We start from the raw sequence: 22,451 nt of genomic DNA, 5'->3' as shown, positions 1-22,451 counted from the left end.
AAGAAACATGCACATTGGTCAATCTGGGTTATTCTTTATTCCCAAAAGTTGCCTCAGGCTTTAGCTTCTATTTCTTCCACCACCACACACTGAAATCCTGGCTCTCCTGCAGATCAGTTCAAATGGCATATCCTGAGTCTGACTTTTCAGTGGTCTCTTGGAGGGTTGAGATTGTGGAATATTTTCTTCACTATTTGCTTCTCTACATTACCCTTGAGTAAGCTCGTTTCATAAAGTATGTATTGCCTTAAAAGCATTAAACATTTTATTGACTAAACATCAACAAGAAAATATTTTTAAAGATCTCAAATTTACAAGGTTATCAGGGATTCTCAAAGAGAAAATTTGAAGATTCTATTTTTATTATTTTCCTGTCTCTCTTTGCCTCTCTCTGTTTCTCTGTCACCCCCCCCCCCGTGTGTGTGTGTGTGTGTGTTTGTGTGTGTGTGTGTGTGTGTGTGTTGGGGTGTATACATGAATGCAGGACAATGGGACCAGAGATGTCAGATCTCCTGGAGCTGGAGTTACAGGCAGTTGTGAACTGTGGTCTTAACCACCAAGCCATCTATCTCTCCAGCCCTCAAGAAAGTATTTTTATATCCTATTAATGCTTATATATGCATATGCATATACACATACGTGTGTGTGTGTGTGTGTGTGTGTGTGTGTGTGTCTGTGTGTATTCTAACCCACCAAGCTGATAACGGACATATTTTCAGTAATATCTGTGTGTAACAGATAAATATTGATTTTAGATTTCAAATATTTTATACTTAAATTCAAAACACATGCCAATTAAATAAATTTTCATCTTTACTATCTTTTTCTACTTATAAAAATGATGCAAAATATGCAGGCTTATTACTTCAGGTTCAAATCTTACAAAATTACAGTGACAGTCCACCATAACCTAACTCTTCCTGAGGTAACCAAGACTCACAAGTGATGTTTACAGCCTTACTTTTTCTATGTATATACTACTAGATGTGTATGTTTTCAAAAATGTGTAGGTAACCATTACCAAAGCATTCTACAATCTGCTGTTGCTCTACATATGCATCTTACACTTCACTGCACATCAACAGACAGACTGACTTTATTGTTTTCAGCAGATACAAGGAATTTTATTCCATACAAGTATACCATTCTGTCAAGAGCGCCTAGAAGAACATCAAAGATTTCACTATATGAAAAATACTATTTAAAAAACAATGGGGTTGGAAAGGTGGCTCAGAGGTTAAGAGCACTGACTGCTCTTCCAGAGGTCCTGAGTTCAATTCCCAGCAACCACATGGTGGCTCACAACCATCTGTAATGGGATCTGATGCCCTCTTCTGGCATGCATTATATACATGTAGATAGAGCACTCATACACAAAATAAGTAAATAAATAAATAAATCTTTTAAGAAGAAAAGAACAACAACAAAAATGAAGTGTTTCTTCTGGTATTAGCAAATTATCCTAGCTGTGGGGTCAGTAGCATGAGTAAGGTATGACTATATCTATTCTCTCTAATCTTCATGTAGACTTAGTGGGGTACACAGAGGGGGGGGCACCAAAGTATCAGTTCCACAAAATTGTTTAAATAAAAATTTCACTGCAGTCACAAATTAAAAGCTCAGTGGGTTATAAAATTAATATGTTTTTACACCGAGTTTAAATTCTTAGACTGAACTGGCCTCTCCAAAGGAAAAAAAAAATTCTCTACTTTATGGAAGGCATTGCTATTAGAAAACATACTCATAACCGCAATAGCTTTTGATCTAACATAGAAAATTGGGGTCATCACACCCCTGTGTTCACTAGTCTGACTTACTTACTTTATCTGTGTTTTTCTTGCATTTATGTCTGTGCACCCCATACATGTCTATATGTCCAAAGAGGCTAGAGGGAGGTGTCAGGTCCCCTGGAACCTTAGGCATTACTCAGATGGCTGTGAGCTGCCATGTAGATCTGGGAATTGATCCCAAGTCCTTTGGAAGAACAGCCAGTGCTCTTAATAAAGGAACCATGTTTCTGGCCCCTGGTTTGACTTTTAACTGCAGCAAACCCTGAAATTGCTATAGTCCTGAAATAAATTATACTGTAGTTAGTATCAAAGAGTGCACAGTGGGCTGAAGTGATGGTTCAGTGGGAAGGATGCCTGTTGACAAGTACGAGGACCCAAGTTCACATCACCAGCACCGTGTACAAAGAGAAGAGTGCTGGAGCTTGCTGGTCACTGGGCTGGACCCAGGGTCAGTGATATTGTCTCAGGGGCAGAAAGTGATGGTGCAGGACAGCTGACTTCTCAGGTTTCCAAGTGTGAGCATGCGTACACACATATGCTCATATACTCCACACACACACAGAGACCATTGCTAACCCTCCTTTCAGTTAGCATTCTTGACACAAGTTAAATCGTTGTCAAACAAAAGGTACTAAGGATGTAGAACAAAAGATGTTAAGCCTGCAAAAAAGAGATTTCTCACAAATGGAAACTAGAAATTAAATATCACCAGCAAATTAGGAAAAAGTTCCTTGACAGTACACAAATCATTGTGCTCTGCTAATATTAGCAATCCCTTACAACCGTGAAGCTGTTTGGGCTTCTCAGCACTCTTTCATGGTCACTAAATCTCATTTAAGCCTCACCACAGCTCTGGAATGCACCAGGACCCAATTTTACAAATAAGACACCAGCCAGTTCTCTCTGAAGTAAGGAAGCTGCCCTGTGTATTTGTGTGCGTGCGTGCGTGCGTGTGTGTGTGTATGTGTGTGTGTGTGTGAGAGAGAGAGAGAGTGTGTGTGGTGGGGGAGGGAACAGAGGGAGGAACAGGGAGAGGGAGAGAGAGACAGAGACAGAGAGAGATATTTCTCTCTCCCTACCCACTCACTGCCCCAGCAGTCTGCTAACTCAAAGTGTGGCCCTGGGTGTAAGCAATCCAGGAGCACATGCCTTGAGACCCATGTTTTTGCACTTACAGGTCACATTTCCCTACTTGAGAAAAGAAATCAAAACCATACAGACCTGAGGTCAGGTGAGGGCAGACATCTGCTAGAGGAAACTTATAACCCTTGAGCCATACAGATAAAGGGAGTCAGGTGAGCAAGTGACCTCATTTCTGTTGTTCAAATTCATTCAATCCTGTCACCTTTCAGGTCAGTGCTGGCATGGTGCATTTGGGGTAGTTTTGTTTTGTTTTCACAAATAAAGATTTCACTCGGCATTCTCCATGATTTATAAAACAAAGTTGGTTATAGGCTAAAGTAACAAATGGGCCCAACTGGAGGGAAAGATCTAGTATCACATCAGGCCCTCTTCAAGAACACAAGAGACTCAGTGTGCCAAACAATACCTCAGATGAAAACCTGGCCATCCCTGATGCCCCAGAGATAACCAAGGCATCTGTCAGTTTCTGCTTCCTCCAATTCTAAAAGCAGCATTAATTGCTCTGGCTCACAGGCATCTGGAGGCACACAGCTGCAACAGCTTGACCTTTAATTACTCACAGACCCACAAGTTAAATGCTTCCTAACATATCCCATGCAAGCCGTGGGGAGGAGTCAGGAAAGTGCCAGGGTGAGAAGAAAAGTAAGAATCCAGACAGGCAAAGCCATGGAGAAATTCTTTACACTGACCTTCCTAGGGAAGGTATGGAAAGGGTGAGTGCATGTGTGGTCACAGTCATTTGGGTTTTTGTTTCTGAGACTGAGTAGTATGTAGCCCAGGCTGGATTCTCTATGATCTTGAAGACAGGATCATCTTGAACTCCCCAGCCTCCTGTCTCCACTTCCCAGTGCTGAAATTACAGATCTGTGCCACTCCACCATACCCTGATAAAAATGTGTATCTAAACCATAGCCTGATAAAATTGTGTATCTAAAACAAAACAGAACAAAAATAAAATGAAACAACCTGCCCCCCACCCAATGGGCTGGAGATATGGCTCAGCAGTTAAGGGACTGACTGCTCTTCCAGAGGAGCCAGGTTCAATTCCCAGCACCCACATAGCAGCTCACAACTGTCTGTAACTCCAGCTCCAGGGAATCCAACACCCTCACACAGATATTTATGCTGGAAAAATACCAATTCACATAAAATAAACAAATCATTTAAAAGACAAACAAACCCTACCTTCTCCAACCAGCACACTGCACACTGGCTATCACAATTCTAGATGTTCTTTTGAAAATGAAGATTTCCTTGGGAGGGATACAGAATAATGATTACATTCTGGGCTCTGGAACTATGGAAGCCACGCTTTGAACTCTAGCTCAGCTACCTGGTATGCATCTGAACTGTCATCAGTTTCCAACACGTGGAAACAATTATTTGTGATATACTATTATGATTCATAAGCTCTTCTGCATCTTGTATTTCATATATTGGTAGACATTTTGTTTCTCTGTTACATGCCAGCACCTTTAAGGGGCCATGTGAGCAGACAGGAGATGGGGGAGCACCACTGAGGTGAGGCAGATCTCAGACTGGCGAGATGATAGTACCTCATCAAGGAAAAGGAGCAGCTCACATCCGAAACAACAGGGAGAGGGTTGGCTCCCAGGAACAGCACTTATTAGACCAAGGCCTTAGGTTCCATCCCTAGCACCAATAAAAAACAACATTTTCAAAGAACAAACTCCCTTTCTCAGAAGCCTCTAAAAGAGCATTTGTATGTGGAGTGATATCAGCCATATGGCTGCACTAAGTGTTCCAAGATTTTCAAGTAAATTTAAATTTCAACTATGAACGAAGGAGAAAAGGGAGAAAGCATCTTCAGCTTCATTTCAGTGTCAGGGGTGGATGAGACATGTGAGCTTAAAATCTTAGTCTCTGACAGATACCTGTTTTACAGACTAAGAAAAAGCCTTACACACTTTTTCTGTTGCAGTGGGAGGGAGTAAAATGTAGTCCCCAGCACTCTAAGAGGAGATTGCACTGTGAGCCCTTCTAAGTGTTCTTCAAAACCAGGGTAAGAGGTGCTATCAACACAACTGGTGTGGAGATACCCTCCGGACTCTCAGCGCACAGTGGCTAAAGCAGCAGAAGGGCTGTGAGTTTGAACCCAGCCTGCAATACTTAGCAAAGATTTGTCAAAAAAAAAAAAAAAAAAAGTAAAAGAAAAAGAAATGGACACAGAAGATCCAAAAGCACCACTGCAAGAGCAGAGTAAGAAAAGACATGAAAAGTCTCAACACTTAAAACTTCAACTCCTAAGACTCCAACACCCTCACACTGATATTTACGCTGGAAAAACACCAATTCACATAAAATAAACAAATCATTCTTTCTCCAACCTGTACCCTATACACTGACTATCACAATTCTAGATGTTCTTTTGAAAATGGGAGATTGCCTTGGGACAGATAGAGTACATAAAAGTGACTGTCATGCTCACTGTTCTTCCTTAATCCCTGCCCCTTCATTTCCAAATGTTAAGTAGGAGGTAACAGAAGTTAAGGGTGGGGGTGGCACAAGCCTCTAATGCCAGCATTGAGAGTCAGAGCTGAGGGAGGAGAACTACCATGAGTTCAAGGCTAGCCTGGGCTACAGAAGGAGTTCTTATCTTACAAAGAAATAAAGAAGGCAAAGCCAAGCAGAACAGCTGCCATTCTCATCAGACCAGCCAAGACTTAAGAGACCACCACCAAACTGTCCGCTGCGTCCTCTCAGAGGAGGGTATGAGGGCTAGTCATGGCACGCTCCTCTGAGATTTTGGCTGCTCCCTGTACCTCCCAGACACTTTTATGTGACTCTGCCTAACTGCATGTGCACCATGCTATCAGGGTGCCTTGAGAGGAGCTAGAGTGTACAAGCTGAAGAAGGTTAAGTGGGAGGAGCTATGGAAAAGCCATCACCACTGTCCTGTGAAGCTTTTTCAGTATGGCCACTCTAGGGTCCCCCCAAACTCTTGTCACCCGCTCCCCATGCTCTGTAGCAAACACAATAAATTCACTGGCTCCCCAGGGTGGATTCTGGTTAAATGTGACTTTGGTTTGTCACTGGAACTTTATGAGGAAGGACTAGGTGCAGTTGATGTCTCCCTAGGGAGGGAATTCTCACAAGAGTAGAACAGTAAACACTAAAGCCTGGGCCTGCACTCTGTGAGAGCTGGAGGAGTGCTGTGCAGAAGAGGCTACCCTTTGCTCTTCAGGAGAGGAGGAGAATGAGGGGGCTTAGCTTGTAGCAATGCAAACAGACATCTAACATAACAAAGCCTATTGAAAACACTGTAGCTCTTCCCTCTAACAACACTGCTGTCTGAACACGAAGTAAAACCAACAGACACTCTCAGGACAGCTTGATAGTGGCTGTTCACAGAGAAGCTTAGTTTGAATAAACAGTTCCAGATTTCCAGTCCTGGACTGCTCTCTGAAGGGCAAGCCCAGCTGGAGAGTCAGGGGGGTTGGGGCATGGCAGATTATCAGGCAGAAGCCTCACATATACCTGTGTTTCCTCATTCATCAAGAAATGAGAACACGCAGGTGACAAATGGAAGTGAAGGGAGAGAATTCCAATCGGTAGGAACTCAAGCATTCGATGGAGGTGAGGGAGTTCTTGGCGATATGACATAGTATTGTGGTGGAGTGTTTATCTAGCCTCTGGGTTTAATCCTGTCACTGAAAAAATTACCGAAGGTTGATCCAACAGGATAACTTGGCCAGAACAGCAAAGTGAGGGAGGGACTCTGGAAGGAGTGTGGCCAAGGAGGTGGGCAGAGCCTCTGACGACAACACAGACCCTGACAAGGCCAGGATATTTTTAGACAAAAACGAAGAGGTGTTATTGGGTTCAGGAAAGAGAGGCATCACTTTAAAGGCTAGAGCCACGGGAGGAAGATGATCAAAGCTGGGGGGCAGCACTGCTCACAGCATAAGGACCTGATCTAAGGACTTCACGACACTCCATAAGCCTTAACACAGCCGGGCATGGTGGCATATGCCAACAATCCTAGCTCTGGGGAGGCAAGAGAACAGAGTTTAAGGGGGCCGGGGTTGGGGCTAAGCTACTGGCCAAAGACCTTTATTCTTGTTCATCTATCCCGAATGGCAAGTTCAGAGAATATATCTCAAACAATGAAATCTGTTCATTCCTAGGAGTTTCAAAGTGAGTTGTTCCTGGAATGGTGAGACATAAAGCTGGCCTGAGCTCATCAGATGGTATCATCTAGTTTCCTGCTACTGATGGCAAGGGAAACTCCTGGAGAACTGTCTTAGTACACAACAACTGACTCTATAGCTCTGACCTCACAGTAGTGCAATTCTATTAGAGCAACTCGCTATGAGTCTAGAAGGCAGAGAAACTACTGACAGAAAAGAACAGACATCCCAGGCTGGACTGCTGGACTGTCAACAAACCCCGATGAGGTTTGAATATAACACCAACTTAGGCCAGATGTTCAAAACTGACAGTGGGCTTCTGACAGAACTTAATATACACCCAGCTACCAAATTCTACTTCATGAGGCTCTGCTTCTACACAGTGAGAATGCATCCTGAGAAAAGGTTTCTTTTCTTTGTATTTTTGAGACAGAATCTCATATAATACAGACTGGGGTCAACCTTCCATGTGCTGGGACTTTGGATGTGTGCTACTTTATTGGTTTATATGGTGCTGGGGACAGGACCCATGGTGTCATGCATATTAGGCAAGCACTCTACCAACTAAGCTGCATCCCTTATTTTTAAAATGTTAATAATCTGAGACCCTATGAACCACTCTCTCAGGCAGTCAACATCAAACTAGCACTTATGATTCACAAATGCTTTGAAAATATGCACAAGCTCCCTCTAACAAAAAAGGCTTTCTATACTAATACCTGGTCTCAAAAACTAAGCAAAGGCTGAAATCAGATTAATGCTAGTCTTTGCTCCTCCATCAAACCTACCTACATACCCTTCTTAGAGCTACCATATATTAAAAGGCCCAAAGTCAGACCATATAATCATACAGGAGACAACAAGGATAGCTGTGCAACCACAGACCTGGGCTAGAAGAAACTGCCTGGCGTTATCACAGAGAACAATATACAACCCACAGCAATGAATAGTGACTAGGAAAGATAGTTTTTAAAGGACCCTTTAGCATACAGTCCCTTTGTGTCCCTAACTTCAATCTTGCCTGCTCAGCCTCAGTCCATTTCTGTCCTTTGTAAAACAGAACAACCCAAGTTCCATTTATACAAAAATCTTCACAAGCTTTAGAAAAAGAAGGGGAGAGAAGAGGAGTAGCTACCAAGAGGACACACATTTCTTTCCTAAGGAAAACACAGCCTCAGCTGAGATGGGGGAGGGGGAGACGAGAAATGTACAGGAATTGGGCTTGAAAGTTATTTACAGCTGAGAGCTTCAAGTTCTTCAAGAATCTGCAGACCTGGCATAAAATATCAAACCAGTCTTCTCCAATTTACTCCATATGAGAGTAAACCCCCCTTTCCTGTAAAAAAAAAGCCTGATAAAATCTCATTGCTTATCTAATCTCCCTTTAGTCATTAAACCCCCACCTTTTATTACTGGCTCTCATCTCGGCTTTAAACCATATTTTAATGGCTCTCTCCTGAATAAACAGCCCTGAATGAGCAGTCCTCTCTCTGTTTCATTAATCCTGGTTTTGATTTTTTTAAGAGATCACAACTACTCCTGATCAGCTCTTATTCTTCTGAATGTCTGTCTCAACCATGTACTTCTTTCTATCTAGTTTACACAGTCCTCACAGTGGGCTGTGAAAGGGGTAAAGAACATGAAGACACAGCAGCTGGAGAAATGTCTCAGTGGTTAAGAGCACTCACTCACTGCTCTTCCGAAGGTTCTTAGTTCAGTTCCCAGTACCCACGCGGCAATTCACATCTTCAGATGCTGTCTTTTAGTGTGCAGATATACATGCAGACGAAGTACCCATATATATGTGTATATATGTGTGTGTGTGTGTGTGTGTGTGTGTGTGTGTGTGATACACAAATAAATCTTTAAAAACTGAAAATGAAGACACATAAAAAGACAACTAGAGACTGGTGTCAAGGAAGCAGAACTAATCAGGGAAGTCACTCTGGCTCTGGACGACAGAGAGAGCTCTAGAAATAAGCGGAAAATTTTGTGATATAGAATGGTATGGTTCAAAGCAAGTTTGAGGCATGCCAGGGCTACTACATAGCAAGATCTTGTCTCAAAAAAAAAAAAAAAATAAATAAAATCAGGTTATTGCATACTGGCACTCTGATCCCACCTTTCTTACTTCCCAAATGGCATGTCTTTTTATCTTCAAGTTTTATTTCAAAATCAGCTACCATGTCCAAAACTTTCCCAGTACTCAGAGGGCTGGGGCAGGGAGATCTGCAATTTGAAGACAGCCTGGACAACATAGGAAGTCCCAGGCCAGGCTGGGCTACACTAAGACCATGTCTCATAAAACAAATAAAACAAAATCAAGTATCCATGATTCCGTGCCACAGTAACCTTATTTACCACGTATTAGGGACTCATGGGCCAGGTCTTATGTGGGTACAAAGCAAGCTTTTAGAGTAACCTTAGGTAGAAAGCCATCACTGTGAGGTATAAATGGTCAGCACCGACTTCCTACTTGGAATGAGGATGTCTTCCTTTCACTGTTTTCCTAGAGTGATAATCTCTTAGCTTGGGACTCAGTTCAAATATCCCTTCTTCTGTGAAGTCTTTCCTAATTTCTTTCCACTGTAATCCCATTAATAACTTAGTGCATATTTCTAGAACAGCACTTACGAAATCTGGTTGTAATTACTTGTTTACATGTCTAACTTAGCTACAAGCTCCTTGGTGGCAAGGTTAATGTTTTATTCATCACTGGCTAGTCACCAAATAGGCACTCAACTTGAAGAACATATTAATGATGACAGACATGGGAGTCCTAAAGCATGGTGATGGCATCTTCCAGACTTTAGACCACTCATGGTAAGTACTCATACTACAGGCTAAACTCTCATAATGTACCCCTACTAGGTTTACTAGTCCCGGTCAGAAAAGGAGTCGAAAGATAAGAGAAAACTGGTCTAATAGTGCTGCCAAACGAATCAGCAAAGGTGTCTGCTGTGGTACACGACAGTAGGATATGCAGAGGTTATGGAGACGGGATCAGATGTTGTAAGGCAGCTTGAGCTACATTGTTAGGGACAGCAAGGTGGCTTGGCAGGCAGAAGTGCTCACCATATCGACTTCCATAACACCATGGCACACGTGCACCTGCACCCACCCATCACAATATAATGATAAATTAAAGGTTTTTGTTTTTTTTTAAGTTGTATCTATGAGTTTCTAAGCTGGAATACCCATTCTTCAGCCTCTAGAGAACAGGAACAATTATTAATAAGAATCCTTGAAAGGGGCACTACTTCTGCCACTATAAGAATGTAGCAAATTTTAATTCAGTAGAATCCTTGCTAGAATATATACAGGAAAGCTGTTCACTTTACAAAGCCAATTATGGCTTTGCTAAGGCCCCAGTAACTCTTCTCAGAACTCTGCCATGCTTATAAATTATACTAGATTATACTCTAAATCTTTCTGAAACAGTGACAGGCGAGGCAGCAGTATGCTGCTGTCTCTAAGGACTGCGCCCTTGGCAGTCCTGCACTATACAGAGTTACTATGTTTATGAGCTGCTAATAAGACACAAAACCTAATCTGATCCTGTGGGAATAATGTTCAAGATTCCCTCAAGGGATTAAATAAATGTATCCTACTTTTGTATGCCCAAAATTGTGGGGATCCTCAAAACTGAATAAAGCATGAACTGGGCTTGGCAGAAATCCCAGCACTCAGGATGCTGCAGCAGGAGTCTGTAGTTTCAACCCATCCAGGACTATGTAACAAGAGCCTGCCCTGAAACAAAACTAACAAACAAACAAAAAACAAGCATAGGGACAGAAAGCCAGACACCTGCAAGAATGGAAGATGAAAGGATGCTGGCATCCAGTTAAATCAATTTAGGTATCTTAAAGAGATAAACCATTTTACATTTATTTCTTCCCCTGAATGTGTACAAGCACATATGGAAGTCAGAGAACTACTTACAGGAGTTGGTTTACTCCTTTTGGGTCTAAGGAATCCAAATCAGATCAGGCTTGTTGGCAAAGGTCTTTACAGGTTAATCTTGATTGGACAGGATAGGGTCTTACTACGTAGCCCTGGCTCTCCTGGAAATTGTTATATAGACCAGGCCGAACTTGCTTCTGACTCCCTAGTGCTGGAATTACAGGCATGCATCACCAAGCTTGTCATAAAATTGTTTTGCTCTCTTAGATAGTGTATTAATATATATCTTTTTGCTAGTACAGTCTGACATTATAACCCCAAAGGTTATACTAATACATTAGTCACAGCTAGGTCCCTTACAGAATATGTGATCTCATTGTTCTCTTCCAAGAAGAGAAACTGAGTCATAAAATGTCAACTTGCTTCCCCAACCACACACTTAGTTTGAACTGAGGTCCTGTTAAAACCCAGGTTGCCTTCCTCCTAAGCACTTCAAGCCCTGGCTGCGTCTCTGCATGCCCACCCACGCCTGCTGTGGTTCTTCCAGCTTCAAATCAGGTCGTGAAAGATAAGCGCATATTATCTTTTAAACCACCCCCCACCCACAAGATAAAGAAAGGTTAAAAAAAGGAACGAAGTACGAGAGAGGGCAGAGTAGGTAAGTGGTGGCTCCTGATAGGACTCACCTTGGAGCTGAGGTCCTCTCTCCGGTTTCCCGCTTTACTCCTGCGTAATTTAATGGATGGAGACCGCAGCAAGTTCTTGATGCGGCTTGTAATGGTTGACCCTTCTCCAGCCATCATAACGAGGGGTCCCTATGGACAGTCCCTGGCCTGGCCTTAGGACTAGTCTCAACTGCGGTACTGCCTTCTCGCTCAACACGGCCTTCGGATATGTACTTTCACTGGCCTGAGATGGCAGAAGCAACCTTATCATCACAGTAGGTGTCTTCTGCTGGTCACCAACTCTTACTCTGGGCATTGCCCTGTGCTTTCCCACTCCCCATCCCCACCGTTTCCTGCTAGATTTTTTACAAGGTGAGGACGACCCCCGGAGTGAAGAAATGTCAGGCCCACGCTTGCCAGAGGCGTTTAACAGAATGGGAGGGGCTGGTGGTGACCAGTCTGGCGCCGGTTACAAGCCAAGTGTTCCCATGGTAACTGCGGTGTCCAAGGAAGGAGGCCTCCGAAGCCACCGGGCAAGGGACCGAAGTACCGCGCTGGCCGCCGGGCTCGCTCTGGCCCTATCCAATTCGAGAGCCTCCCTCCCGCACACCCCAGTCTTGGGAGCTCAGTTTCAGCCCCCCCAAACCCACCGCCCACTCCAGAAACCCCTACTACTCGTCAGCGCCCTCGTTCGCTCGGGGCCCAGCTCACAGCGCCCTCGGGCATCGCGATGTACGGCTTCAGCTCCGCCGCCTCAGCCGCAGCAGAGGCTATGGTGGCACCAGCGGCTCAAAACGCGAACTAGGGCCTGGGAGGAGCTGTGCGCGGGGAAGGTGGGGCCTAGTGAAAGGGGTGCGGTCTGTGGCAGATCGGTTTCCGATTGGACGAGCGATGCCTGTGAGGGCGGAACCAAGGAATGAACCCTGAACGCAGAGGTCTCCGGATTCTGCACAGTATAATTGTGGGTACCGCTCTTAAAGGAAGGTCAACGTAACATTGCTTTAGAATTGAGAGAACCGGGCCTTTTACGGTATTATCAGGCATGGTCCTCTAAAGAACTTTGATAACCACGCCCCCAGGCCTAAGGTTGATATTTGGTAGGCCTAAGAGATTACGGCTGAAATTTAATTCCTAACTCATTAAAAAAAAAAAAAAAAAAGGTTTGGGATGCTGCCAAAAGAACTACTTTTCCACTCCTAGTGCAGAGATTTAACGCGGTTGGAATAATCTCTCATTACGGTCCAGCCTAACACAATGACTCACGCGTAGTAACTCAATTCACACACTTTTTAACTTAACAGTCTGTTAATGGTGGAAGACTCAAGCCCCCAAATAGAGCCTTAGGTAAACTGTGAACAGAGAAAGCAATTGAATGCACTTATAATATAATCCATCATTTCCTTAACTGCCAACGTCCCTACAGCACTTTAAAAACAGCATTAACGGTATTTTGCTACTCCAGGTCTTTGCTGTCTTGTCAAAACTTGCAAACACCCCTAGGCTGACACCGATAGTAAATCTTACTGCTATCTCTTCTGGCTTTTTTTCTTCTAGTTCATGGAGATAGGGGAAATAACACATACTCATGTTTCACAGATATGTAAATTGGCTAGAACTTTTCATTTAGATACTACAAGGAATGACCTTGCGGGTTCGGGAGCGCTTGACAGATGGATCGACAATTAAGAGCGTTAGCTTCTTTTGAATAAGACTCAGGTTTAATTACCAGCACCCTCGTGGCAAATAACAATGCCCATAGATTTGTCTCTCTCTTTTGGCCTCCATCATAAGCACCAAGCACACACCCATACACATAATTTCTTTAATAAAAATAATTGCCTTCTGAGAAGGCTAGCTTAAGCCAAAAGGTCTGTACCAAAGTCGAACAGTACACTGATATGTATGTGTCCCCCATCCCAAACCTTGGGAACTGCTGAGGAAAATGGTAGATTAGCAAGAGGGAAGGATCCTTAAAAATTGGTTTAATGGTACTTGCACAATCTGTGTTCAAACAGGAAGGTACCTGTGTAAGTACTGAAAACAAATGTATAAACCTCACACGTTGACATGGGAACTAGGGTTGCTACCACCTGGCAATAGCAACTGGAGGCCTAAAGCCCTTTCAGCCACACAATAGATTTTAGGAAACAAAAACGGGATTTCCAATTTTATCGCCTAGACCTGAAGACAGGAATGATCAGCTCTAACTACTACAGAAACAGGTAATTCTTTAACTCAACACTATTAATAATTTGCAATTTGACCTATTAATAAAAGCTTCAGTACATTGCTAACAAATGCCACCACCTGGTGTTTTAATTTGTGTACTACAGATCCTGGTCTTTGATGGGGTTTATCATATTTTCTTGAGGCAATGTTTCACACTTCTCACTCAATACTAGTAAATGGCTTGCAAAGTGTCTGTCCTATTTCACCCAAAGCTACTCTGATTTAGCTCCTTAAAGGCATCTCCATTCCCCCAAATACCTTCATCTGGTCTGAACTGCACAGGCAGCTCTAAGCACTTGCTTTCCATTATCTAAAGACAAGACTCATCTAAGTTGAGAAAACACAACTCTTTGAAATTGGGTGTTTTTCAGGCTAAGGCCAAAGATTACTTTAAAAACTTCTTCCCAATCCAAGCAAACCCTAGTCTAAGTGACATGCTGCCTCTGAGATGATAGTATGGGAATAGACTGAAAGTGTTCTTATTCTTCCTGGATTCCTTAAAAACATGTCCAAGTGCAATGTGAAGAGAAGCCATCTTTTAACTCTCAAACATGTCATCCTGCTCTCCAAAATTCATTTGACCTTTCTGGAAGCATTCTGATTGTGTTATGCCCAAAGCAAGTATGCATGGTGCTTATCAGATTCTAAAATTCTTCCCAGGTAAAAAAAGGTACAGAGATCCTGGGATGCTAACATGCTACAATAAACAGTTGTGCTCCTCAATCCAAATATTTAGTGAGCACCTTTACATGCAAGGCCCTGTGGGATAGCTGAGACCAATGAGTGCAGTTGTTAACAAACATTTCAAGTCAATGCTTCCAAGGCTGTTTTTCCGTTTTGTGTGTGTGGGGGGGGGGGGGGGGAAAGCAGAATCGGTTTGGAGTTCACTGTGATAGAATAGTTTAGGATTTGTCTCGAAATTTCCATCTTGTTTGGTTTAGCCTAACCCCTATCTTCATCACTGTCATTAAACAGTTTCTTTAAAACAATTTAAATATGCTAAAATTAGTTTAAAAAATCATACATATCAAATTTTTATTTCCAATATTCATTTTAGCTCACTTTCTTCATCAATAGACAATAATTCTACTTATATTAGCTTCACTATGTAGCTCTGGCTAGCCTGAAACTATGTAGACCAGGCCACCCCTGAACTTACCTACCTTTATTCTCCCCAACTGCAGGAATTAAAGGCATGCCAAGTCCCTCCCCCCACAGTCCCCCAGACAGGGTCTAACTATGTAGTTCTCGTTAGCCTTAGCTATGTAGAGCAGATTGTGTGTATTTTGAGTAGGGGTTGTACTACCATGGCACAAGGCAGTTCTTTTCTTCTATATCATACGGTTTCTGGGGACTGAACTTAGGCCATCAGGGTTGACAAGTCATCTTACTAACCCTAGTTCTTAATTTTCTAGGTACTAAAGTCATTGATCAGTGTTAACTTGTGTGTACATGCAGGTCCATCTGAACTTGTATGTGGGTGTGGAGACTAGAGGACTACTTTTAGTGAATCCTAATAAATGTAACCAAGTTGCTCACCCATTAGGCTAGACTGGCTGGCCAGAGAACACCAGGGCTGAGATTACACACCTGGCACTTTTACATAGGTTCTAAGAATTCAACTGCAGTTATACATGGCAGGGAAAGACTTTTAATTAGCAATAATACAACGTAAGTTATTAAAGGACCCTTAAAGCACTTTCTCCAAAACCAGCAATTCTGTGCAACTAGTTTATTCTGATTCTTTAAGTACCAGTGATTCTCCATGAAACAAGGATATAAACCTTAAGTTCCTGAAAATGAGCTGCCTACACTGTCCATAGCTTAATTCTAGAAGACAAGTGGTATGCTATTTTGCAGACTTGTCTTCAAGATACACTGATCACACAATTATAATATAAATACCTGATAGGATCAGGGAAAATGTATGCGATTTTATAAAATATATATGTGCTTGATGGAACAAATATATACCTTCAATCCCACCAGGCAGAGAGAGGTGGATCTTGGTGAGAAAAAAACAAAAAACAAAAAAACAAACAAGCAGACAGATGTATAGATGTCTACTGACTTCTCTGTTCAAAACATTTTTGAAGCTGTAAAAAGGGCCTATTATCAATTTCATCCACAATTCTGGGGGAACAAAAACTTTTTATCATAAAAGTATACAAAGTAAACACTTTATGAAGTTTATACAACTAACTAAACTTGATCTGTCAATTACCTTAAATAAGTCAGGAACAGTTCAATGTTTAAAAGACTCTCATAAGAACACTTTGTTAAGTATGAAACCCCTTAACATCTTAAGAACACCTATTACGCTGTCAAAATGGTCAGTGAGTTATAAAGTGTTTGCTGTGAATGCTTGACAATGTGAGTTGGATCCCTGGTAGGAGAAGTTAACTCCAAAGTTGTCCTTTGAGCTCCACACTCACAACATGGCACACATACCCAATATACATACACAAATTTTAAAAGAACATCTACTGTTTCTAGATACTAAGGATTGTGTTTCTGTCCTGTTGTTCCCAAAGGCAACAGATAGACAGTGCACACAGTGGTACTATGAAACTCTTCTCACTATAAAACAGCAAATATTTGCCACTAAATTGTACATAATATTGAAGTCCCAAATAAGACATGCTACAAGGACTAGAATACCAAAGGTCTTCCCAAATGACAGATCAAAAGCTTTCAAATCAAGAAGCTTCTGAAAAGATCACTTCAATGGAATCCTCTCTCAGGTATGTCTGAGGGCATAAAGAATTCTCCAACCAGGCACAAACCTCCCAAACACCAAGTTCTGCTTTAATTAGTATAACTGGTTTATTTCAGGTTCACATGTCTTGCCTTTCAACTGCCAAACTTCTGTTATTTCTAAAAAAATAATCACTTTCAAAAGCAGAAATGAAAGATATATATTTAATATATAAAAGAAAATGCTAAATCTGACATAATTATATTCTTAAAAACATTCCATTTATTTACAGGTGTATAAAAAGGCGAGTTATTGGTCTACTGAGATCATGCTTCTTAGGGTGAGAGCTTTTTTCCAGGTTCTTCCAATGTTCTCAATTAACTTCACTTTTCATAATCATACATGTAATTTTAATAGATCAGTTTCTCCTAAGGTTAAAGGGTAGAAGTTTGGGAGATTTTGAATTTTTGTTAAGACTATAAGATTGTTCTAAAGACTAAACCCTTCTCAAATTAGCCCTGATAGCTCCTAAATTTGTCTTAAGAACAATGTATCTTGGGGGTTTGTAATGACATCTGCAGCTTTCCCTGAACACCTAGAACCAAACCTCATCTCTTTGCACATCTTTCATAAACACAGCCAAGTATCTTCCAATCAAGAATAAACCCTGACCTGTTTTGTCTATGCTTTTTCAAATTAAAAAGAGAGAAAGAAAGAAAAGGAAAGAAAAGAGAAAAAGGTATTCAGAAGCTACAACAGTCCTTCTTTTCCTGAGGATTATTCACTCCCTTGTCTTGTTTCTTGTCTGACTCTCAAAACCCAAGAGTTCTGGGAAGCCAGAAGGAAACACGGGAAAGAAACAGGCAACAAAACCACTGGAAACTGCCATACCTGGGCTAAAGAACTAGCGTCTCTGAGGACAGCTGTTAGCAAGGGCGACAGGTGCTGCATTCCTTGGCTAAGGCATTGGATAAAGTCAGTTGGGTAGAGGACAGAGGACAAAGGAGAAGCTGAGGAATACTGTCTTTAATATATCAGGCTTCAGGAGTAAACACGAAAGGTTAAGTGCTGATGACCTGTCTAGAGCAAGCAGCACAAAACTAATAAAAGAGTTACTACCACTGCATTTTGCAGCGTAAGTTTTTCATCATTTCAATCTGATGATTATCAGAGTTAATCTAAAAAGGGAATCAAACATGGAAGTAATTCACTGGCTAGACTCATTCCAAAGTTGGTCTCACAACCTAGGTCTGAAAATACAGAGTGGGAATTAGGATAAAGATGCAGTAGTGTAAAAGGAATACAATCACCCAGGCACAGCCCAGGCACCGGAAGCACTTGTGTTAAAGTGTTTTACAACACAAGTAAATCCTGTCACTGAAGACAGAACGGGTTACATTCCAAAATATAATTATTTAAGAAAGGCAAAATGCAGCAGCTAAATCTCAGTCTATACATTTTCAGAACAGTGATTCTTGCCCCAGGAGTTTCCAAGAGACCCCTCAAATGCACCATGATTATTTACAAACTAGATAGGAAACATTTCTATACTCAATACAAATCTCTTCTAGATCGAAAACTTCATCCTTTGAGAAATCTATGAAAACAACTATATAAAAATATAAATATCTTCATCTTTACAGGCTGTCAGTCCTTCATACCCTGACAGTTAATGAGTGAAAAAGCTCTACAGATCACTGATGCCATGGTAGCAGATAAAAATATATTTTGTGACTCAAATACTGCCTGACTTCCCTGGTAAAGATTGCTCACTCTGACTCGCCTTTTCTTTACATCCTGTGCAGGTGACAGTGAACAAAACCTTCAAGCACCTAGAGGCTGGTTTCATTTGAGAAATATCCAGCCCCACAAATTTTTATTTTGGCTACAGTCTCTGGTCAGGGGAGAAACTGCTTTTCATCTTAGCTGTTTCTTGAGTTACATGATTTGGGAAAGGACTGCCTCTATGTCTTCCTCCAAAAAACAAAAAATGAATAGAAATCCCTGGCATTCTGAAAGAATCTTTATAATACCCCAAAAGAAATAAGGGAGAAGTATCTCTGAAAATAAGTCTGTTAATAGTAAAAGTAAAAAGTATGTTCCTACTTTACCAGAAAGCTTAAGTTTTTAATTATGACTGAAAGGGTAAGGGAACAGCTATTCTGGATATGAAACAACAGTCTGCTGAATGACAAATCCCTTCACTTTGGTATTCCATAGTATTCATCCTGTCTTCCATAACACCCCCCCCACACACCCTCCAATTTTGTGTTTGTGTGTGTGTGTTCTGTTATAGTCCAGGGTAGACACAAACTTGCAATCCTTCTGCTTTAGTCTTCTAAGTGCTGGAATTACAAGTGTGTACTACCATGCCTGGCCCTATCATGCCCTACTATTGAAATAGTAACTAAAATTTCTTTCTAGTTCCCTTCACACAACTGTATCACAATTCTGAGATTTTAGAGCCAAAAACTATTACCTATAGTTTAGTCCATAATAATTCCAAGTCTCAAGCATTTTCTCAGGGGAAAAAATAAGGTAGTTGATGGAGCCAGAATCTTGTTATGAATTCCTTGGGCAGGAGGGAATCGCACCTTCTTAGAGAAGATGAGGGGACCCAGCACCACAAGTGAGGTAACACATTTTTACATGATCAGAATTTCAAACACCAGGACCAGCACCCTACATCCATCCCCCTTTCTCCATTAATAGCCACACATAAATTAAGTCAAGGATAATAGTTCCATAATACAAACAAACAGATGCCTACAGAGAAAGGAGGTGAAATTCAATTTTCCCTCATAACCTGGCTTTTGCAGGAGGATGAGTAAGTTCATTTCCCTGATGAGCTTGATGGAACCCCAGAGTTGCCCAATTTAGGTCCAACAGGTGCCAATGTAGGCATCACCTTGCTCCCCCGGCCTTCCTGGTCATTTCCTGTTAAGTTCATTTTGTGTCCAACTGACCCAACTTTGGCAGCTATAGGTGCCAAGGCAGGCATCACCTTGAGACTCTGACCATCAGCATCACTGGGGGGATTAGCTATTTTTAAACCTAAAGGGGCCAACTTTGGCATAGGCCTCCACAATGTATCTGTGCTGCTGCTCTCCGGGCCAGTCTTCATGTGTAGGATGGGAGGTGAAGATACACTTTCAGGCTCTGCAGAGAGACCAGAAGTACTCTGCCCTCTCTCACTAGATTTCCTATGGGAAACAAGAGAATCCTTTATCTCAGAGTCAATAACAATCTTAAGGACATCTGGTTCAGAGGCTGTGTCCCCAAGCTGTTTTTCATTCTCAGAAAAGTCATCATCTTCCAAGTGCAAGAGAAGGGGGCTAATGGATTCACTCTCCTCTTGAGCATCAGGCAACTCTTTTACACCTGTTCCTAAGTGTCCAACTTGGAAAGCTGATCTGTTGCCAGGAGCAAGTTTACTGATAAAAGCTCGTTGAGCATCCCCTGGGAATTCTGTATCCATAGAACCAGAGAGTTCAGCCAGGCCAGAGTCATCATTTAATTGTTGATTAAGAAAAGCAATTTCATTGAGCAGTGAAGTCAGGGTCTCATCAGTATCGTCCTCATCTTCCATATTAGTCAACAGCTCACTGGGATCGAGGGCTGCTTCCTCAATAGCTGATGCGACTTTCCTCAGTTCCATCTCTATGCTTGAGTCCTTGAGATCCTTCATCTTTAATTTGTGAAACTGAGATTCCTTTGACTTTAGTCTCTCTCCTCTCAACTCACACTCCTTCCACTTATGTTGATGCCCTCTCAGATCACCAGACATTTTTTTAGGTATAAACTCCTGTGCTGCCTGCATAGTGGAAACATCAGCTACATGTGGAAATCCCGAATCTTTATTTGCCAAAAACACTTTTGTTGGACCCAGTGCCATTCTGCTGTCTTTATGGTTTCCTCTGGAAGAGATTCTCTCTGTATCTTTTGTGGAGCTAGCTTCATTCCCAACAACGTCTCTCAGGTGGTCAAGTGGCTTGCCATCAGAAGTTTCATGAAGGTATTTGTTGCCACTCATTCCTCCCAAATCTTCCTCTGCAGCCAATGATGTCACATTAACAATTCGTGGCATCATAAATAAGTCATCGCTCTCTGAAAATCAAAAATTAAAGAGAATTCACTGGATTTACAGTAATAAAAGTCTTTATCTTTTCTCTAGTCATTCTTCCTCTCTTAGTTCACTTTTGTCAGAATAACGGCTGAAATAGCAATAGTCAAGTAAATTCTCATCAAGACACTTAGATATTTCATTATTAGCAATAGTCCCACTTAATTATTTTTTAGAAAATCTCCACAAAATAACTTTTCTTTTTCTGGACTGGGAGAGCAGTGGAGGAGACTGTACCAGGAACTTGACTATACTAGTATATTCCCAGCCCTAGGTTTGGACAGTATCAGGAACTTCCCAAGAAGACCAGGACTAGCCTCCAACTCACAAAAATTTTGTCTTGTGTCTTCTAAGTGCTAGGATTATAGGCACAGACCACCATCAAAAATCCAGCTTGCTAAACTAATTCTTGTCCCGGGGCAGAAACACATCTTGATTTTGTTCACCCAATTAACTGCTAGTTACAAGGCGGAGGGGGGGGGATACCCCTCTACCTTAACAGAAATTTAGATGCCTAGAACCCAAACCAGCAAAATAATACTTTAGCAAAAAAGGAATGGTTCTCAAAACAAATGCACTGGACTGGTAACATGGGAGTAACCCCATTCTAAGTATAACCTAAAACAAAGATCAACACCAAGAACTAAAATATCGACCCTTCTACAATATCATTTCACTTGGACACCAATTTAATTCTTCCCTTGTTTAGAAATTTCACTAGAGTTCACAAAACAGTTTCCAATCCCAGGTAAACCATCAATCAAACCAAGCTAGAAGGACCATTTCTTAACAAGGCAAATGCCAAACGAACAGCTCTGGGTAACTACAGAACAGATTTAAAGACTTCCTATATCTCTGGACCGTTCTCTACTAAACATAGTATATGGTTACGAACTACAGATACTACCACAGACCTGACTGAGCCACAGTACTGCTGGCAACTTGAGGCTTCACGCCAGCTTCTAAGAGAGCAGGAGAAACTGCTACCACTGGTCCTGAGAACAGGGGGCCTTTTAGGGTAAGCAACTGCCCTTGTGGAGTCATCACCAGGTTGGCAGAGGAGTGTGGAGTGTCAGAAGGTGAAGCATTTTCTGCAAAGAAAATGAAAAATTAGTAAAACAAATGTCCAATTAATGTTAATGTGCTCCAGAGAGAGGCTGACTTGAAAAGTATAAGTTTACATGAGGGCATATACAAGTCTATTCCTATACACTCCTAACAAGTCCTTCAAGTTTCTAGGCCATAGTTTCTTTCCATTTGTGAATTCAGGTCATTTATTTTATTCTGTAATTTTAAAACTAATTCTTGTTTTAGAATCCATCCATATTGATATAAGTCAGATTTTTCTGGTCCATACACTGAGTTTTCGGAAGAATAAAAAAGAACACACCCTTCTCTAAGACATGAGCCAACCAAGTAACATTAAATCAGTGTAGCTACTTCTAAAAACAAGATAAAAAAACAACTTAAACCAGTTTGCTTTGTTCCTCAATTAAGACAATGAAAAATGGACTAGTTCAAAGAAATTAAACTATTCCTTTTTAATAGAAATAATAGTCTCACTGTGTTACCTAGACTGACCTCAATTCTGAGCCTTAGCAATAAGGAGATGACTCAGTGGTTAAGAGCACTGACTGCTCTACCAAAGGTCCTGAGTTCAAATCCTAGCAACCACATGGTGGCTCACAACCATCTGTCATGAGGTCTGATGCCCTCTTCTGGTGTGTCTGAAGACAGCGACAGTGTACT

General features: G+C 41.7%; 2 protein-coding genes across 4 annotated transcripts in view; both read right to left on the bottom strand.

The window, feature by feature from the left end:
- MAPKBP1 (mitogen-activated protein kinase binding protein 1) overlaps positions 1–11,805 on the bottom strand; it is a 51,738-nt gene extending 39,933 nt beyond the window's left edge. The window contains exon 1 of the mRNA XM_080931380.1: positions 11,674–11,805. Within this exon, the coding sequence (XP_080787506.1) occupies positions 11,674–11,790 (117 nt within the window). The 5' untranslated portion in view covers positions 11,791–11,805. The remainder of the gene's footprint in view (positions 1–11,673) is intronic.
- Positions 11,806–16,710: 4,905 nt separating this feature from the next.
- Positions 16,711–22,451, bottom strand: part of MGA (MAX dimerization protein MGA) — a gene marked incomplete at its 5' end in the record, with an annotated part of 57,766 nt that continues 52,025 nt past the window's right edge. For all 3 annotated transcript variants that reach the window (XM_080931450.1, XM_080931448.1, XM_080931447.1), the window contains 2 exons: positions 16,711–20,686; positions 21,617–21,793. In XM_080931450.1, the coding sequence (XP_080787576.1) occupies positions 19,413–20,686; positions 21,617–21,793 (1,451 nt within the window). In that variant the 3' untranslated portion in view covers positions 16,711–19,412. The remainder of the gene's footprint in view (positions 20,687–21,616; positions 21,794–22,451) is intronic.

Source organism: Micromys minutus (genome assembly GCF_963924665.1).
Source record: "Micromys minutus genome assembly, chromosome: 17".
NCBI classification, from domain to species: Eukaryota; Metazoa; Chordata; class Mammalia; order Rodentia; family Muridae; genus Micromys; species Micromys minutus.
This window is presented reverse-complemented; position numbering and strand designations above follow the sequence as displayed.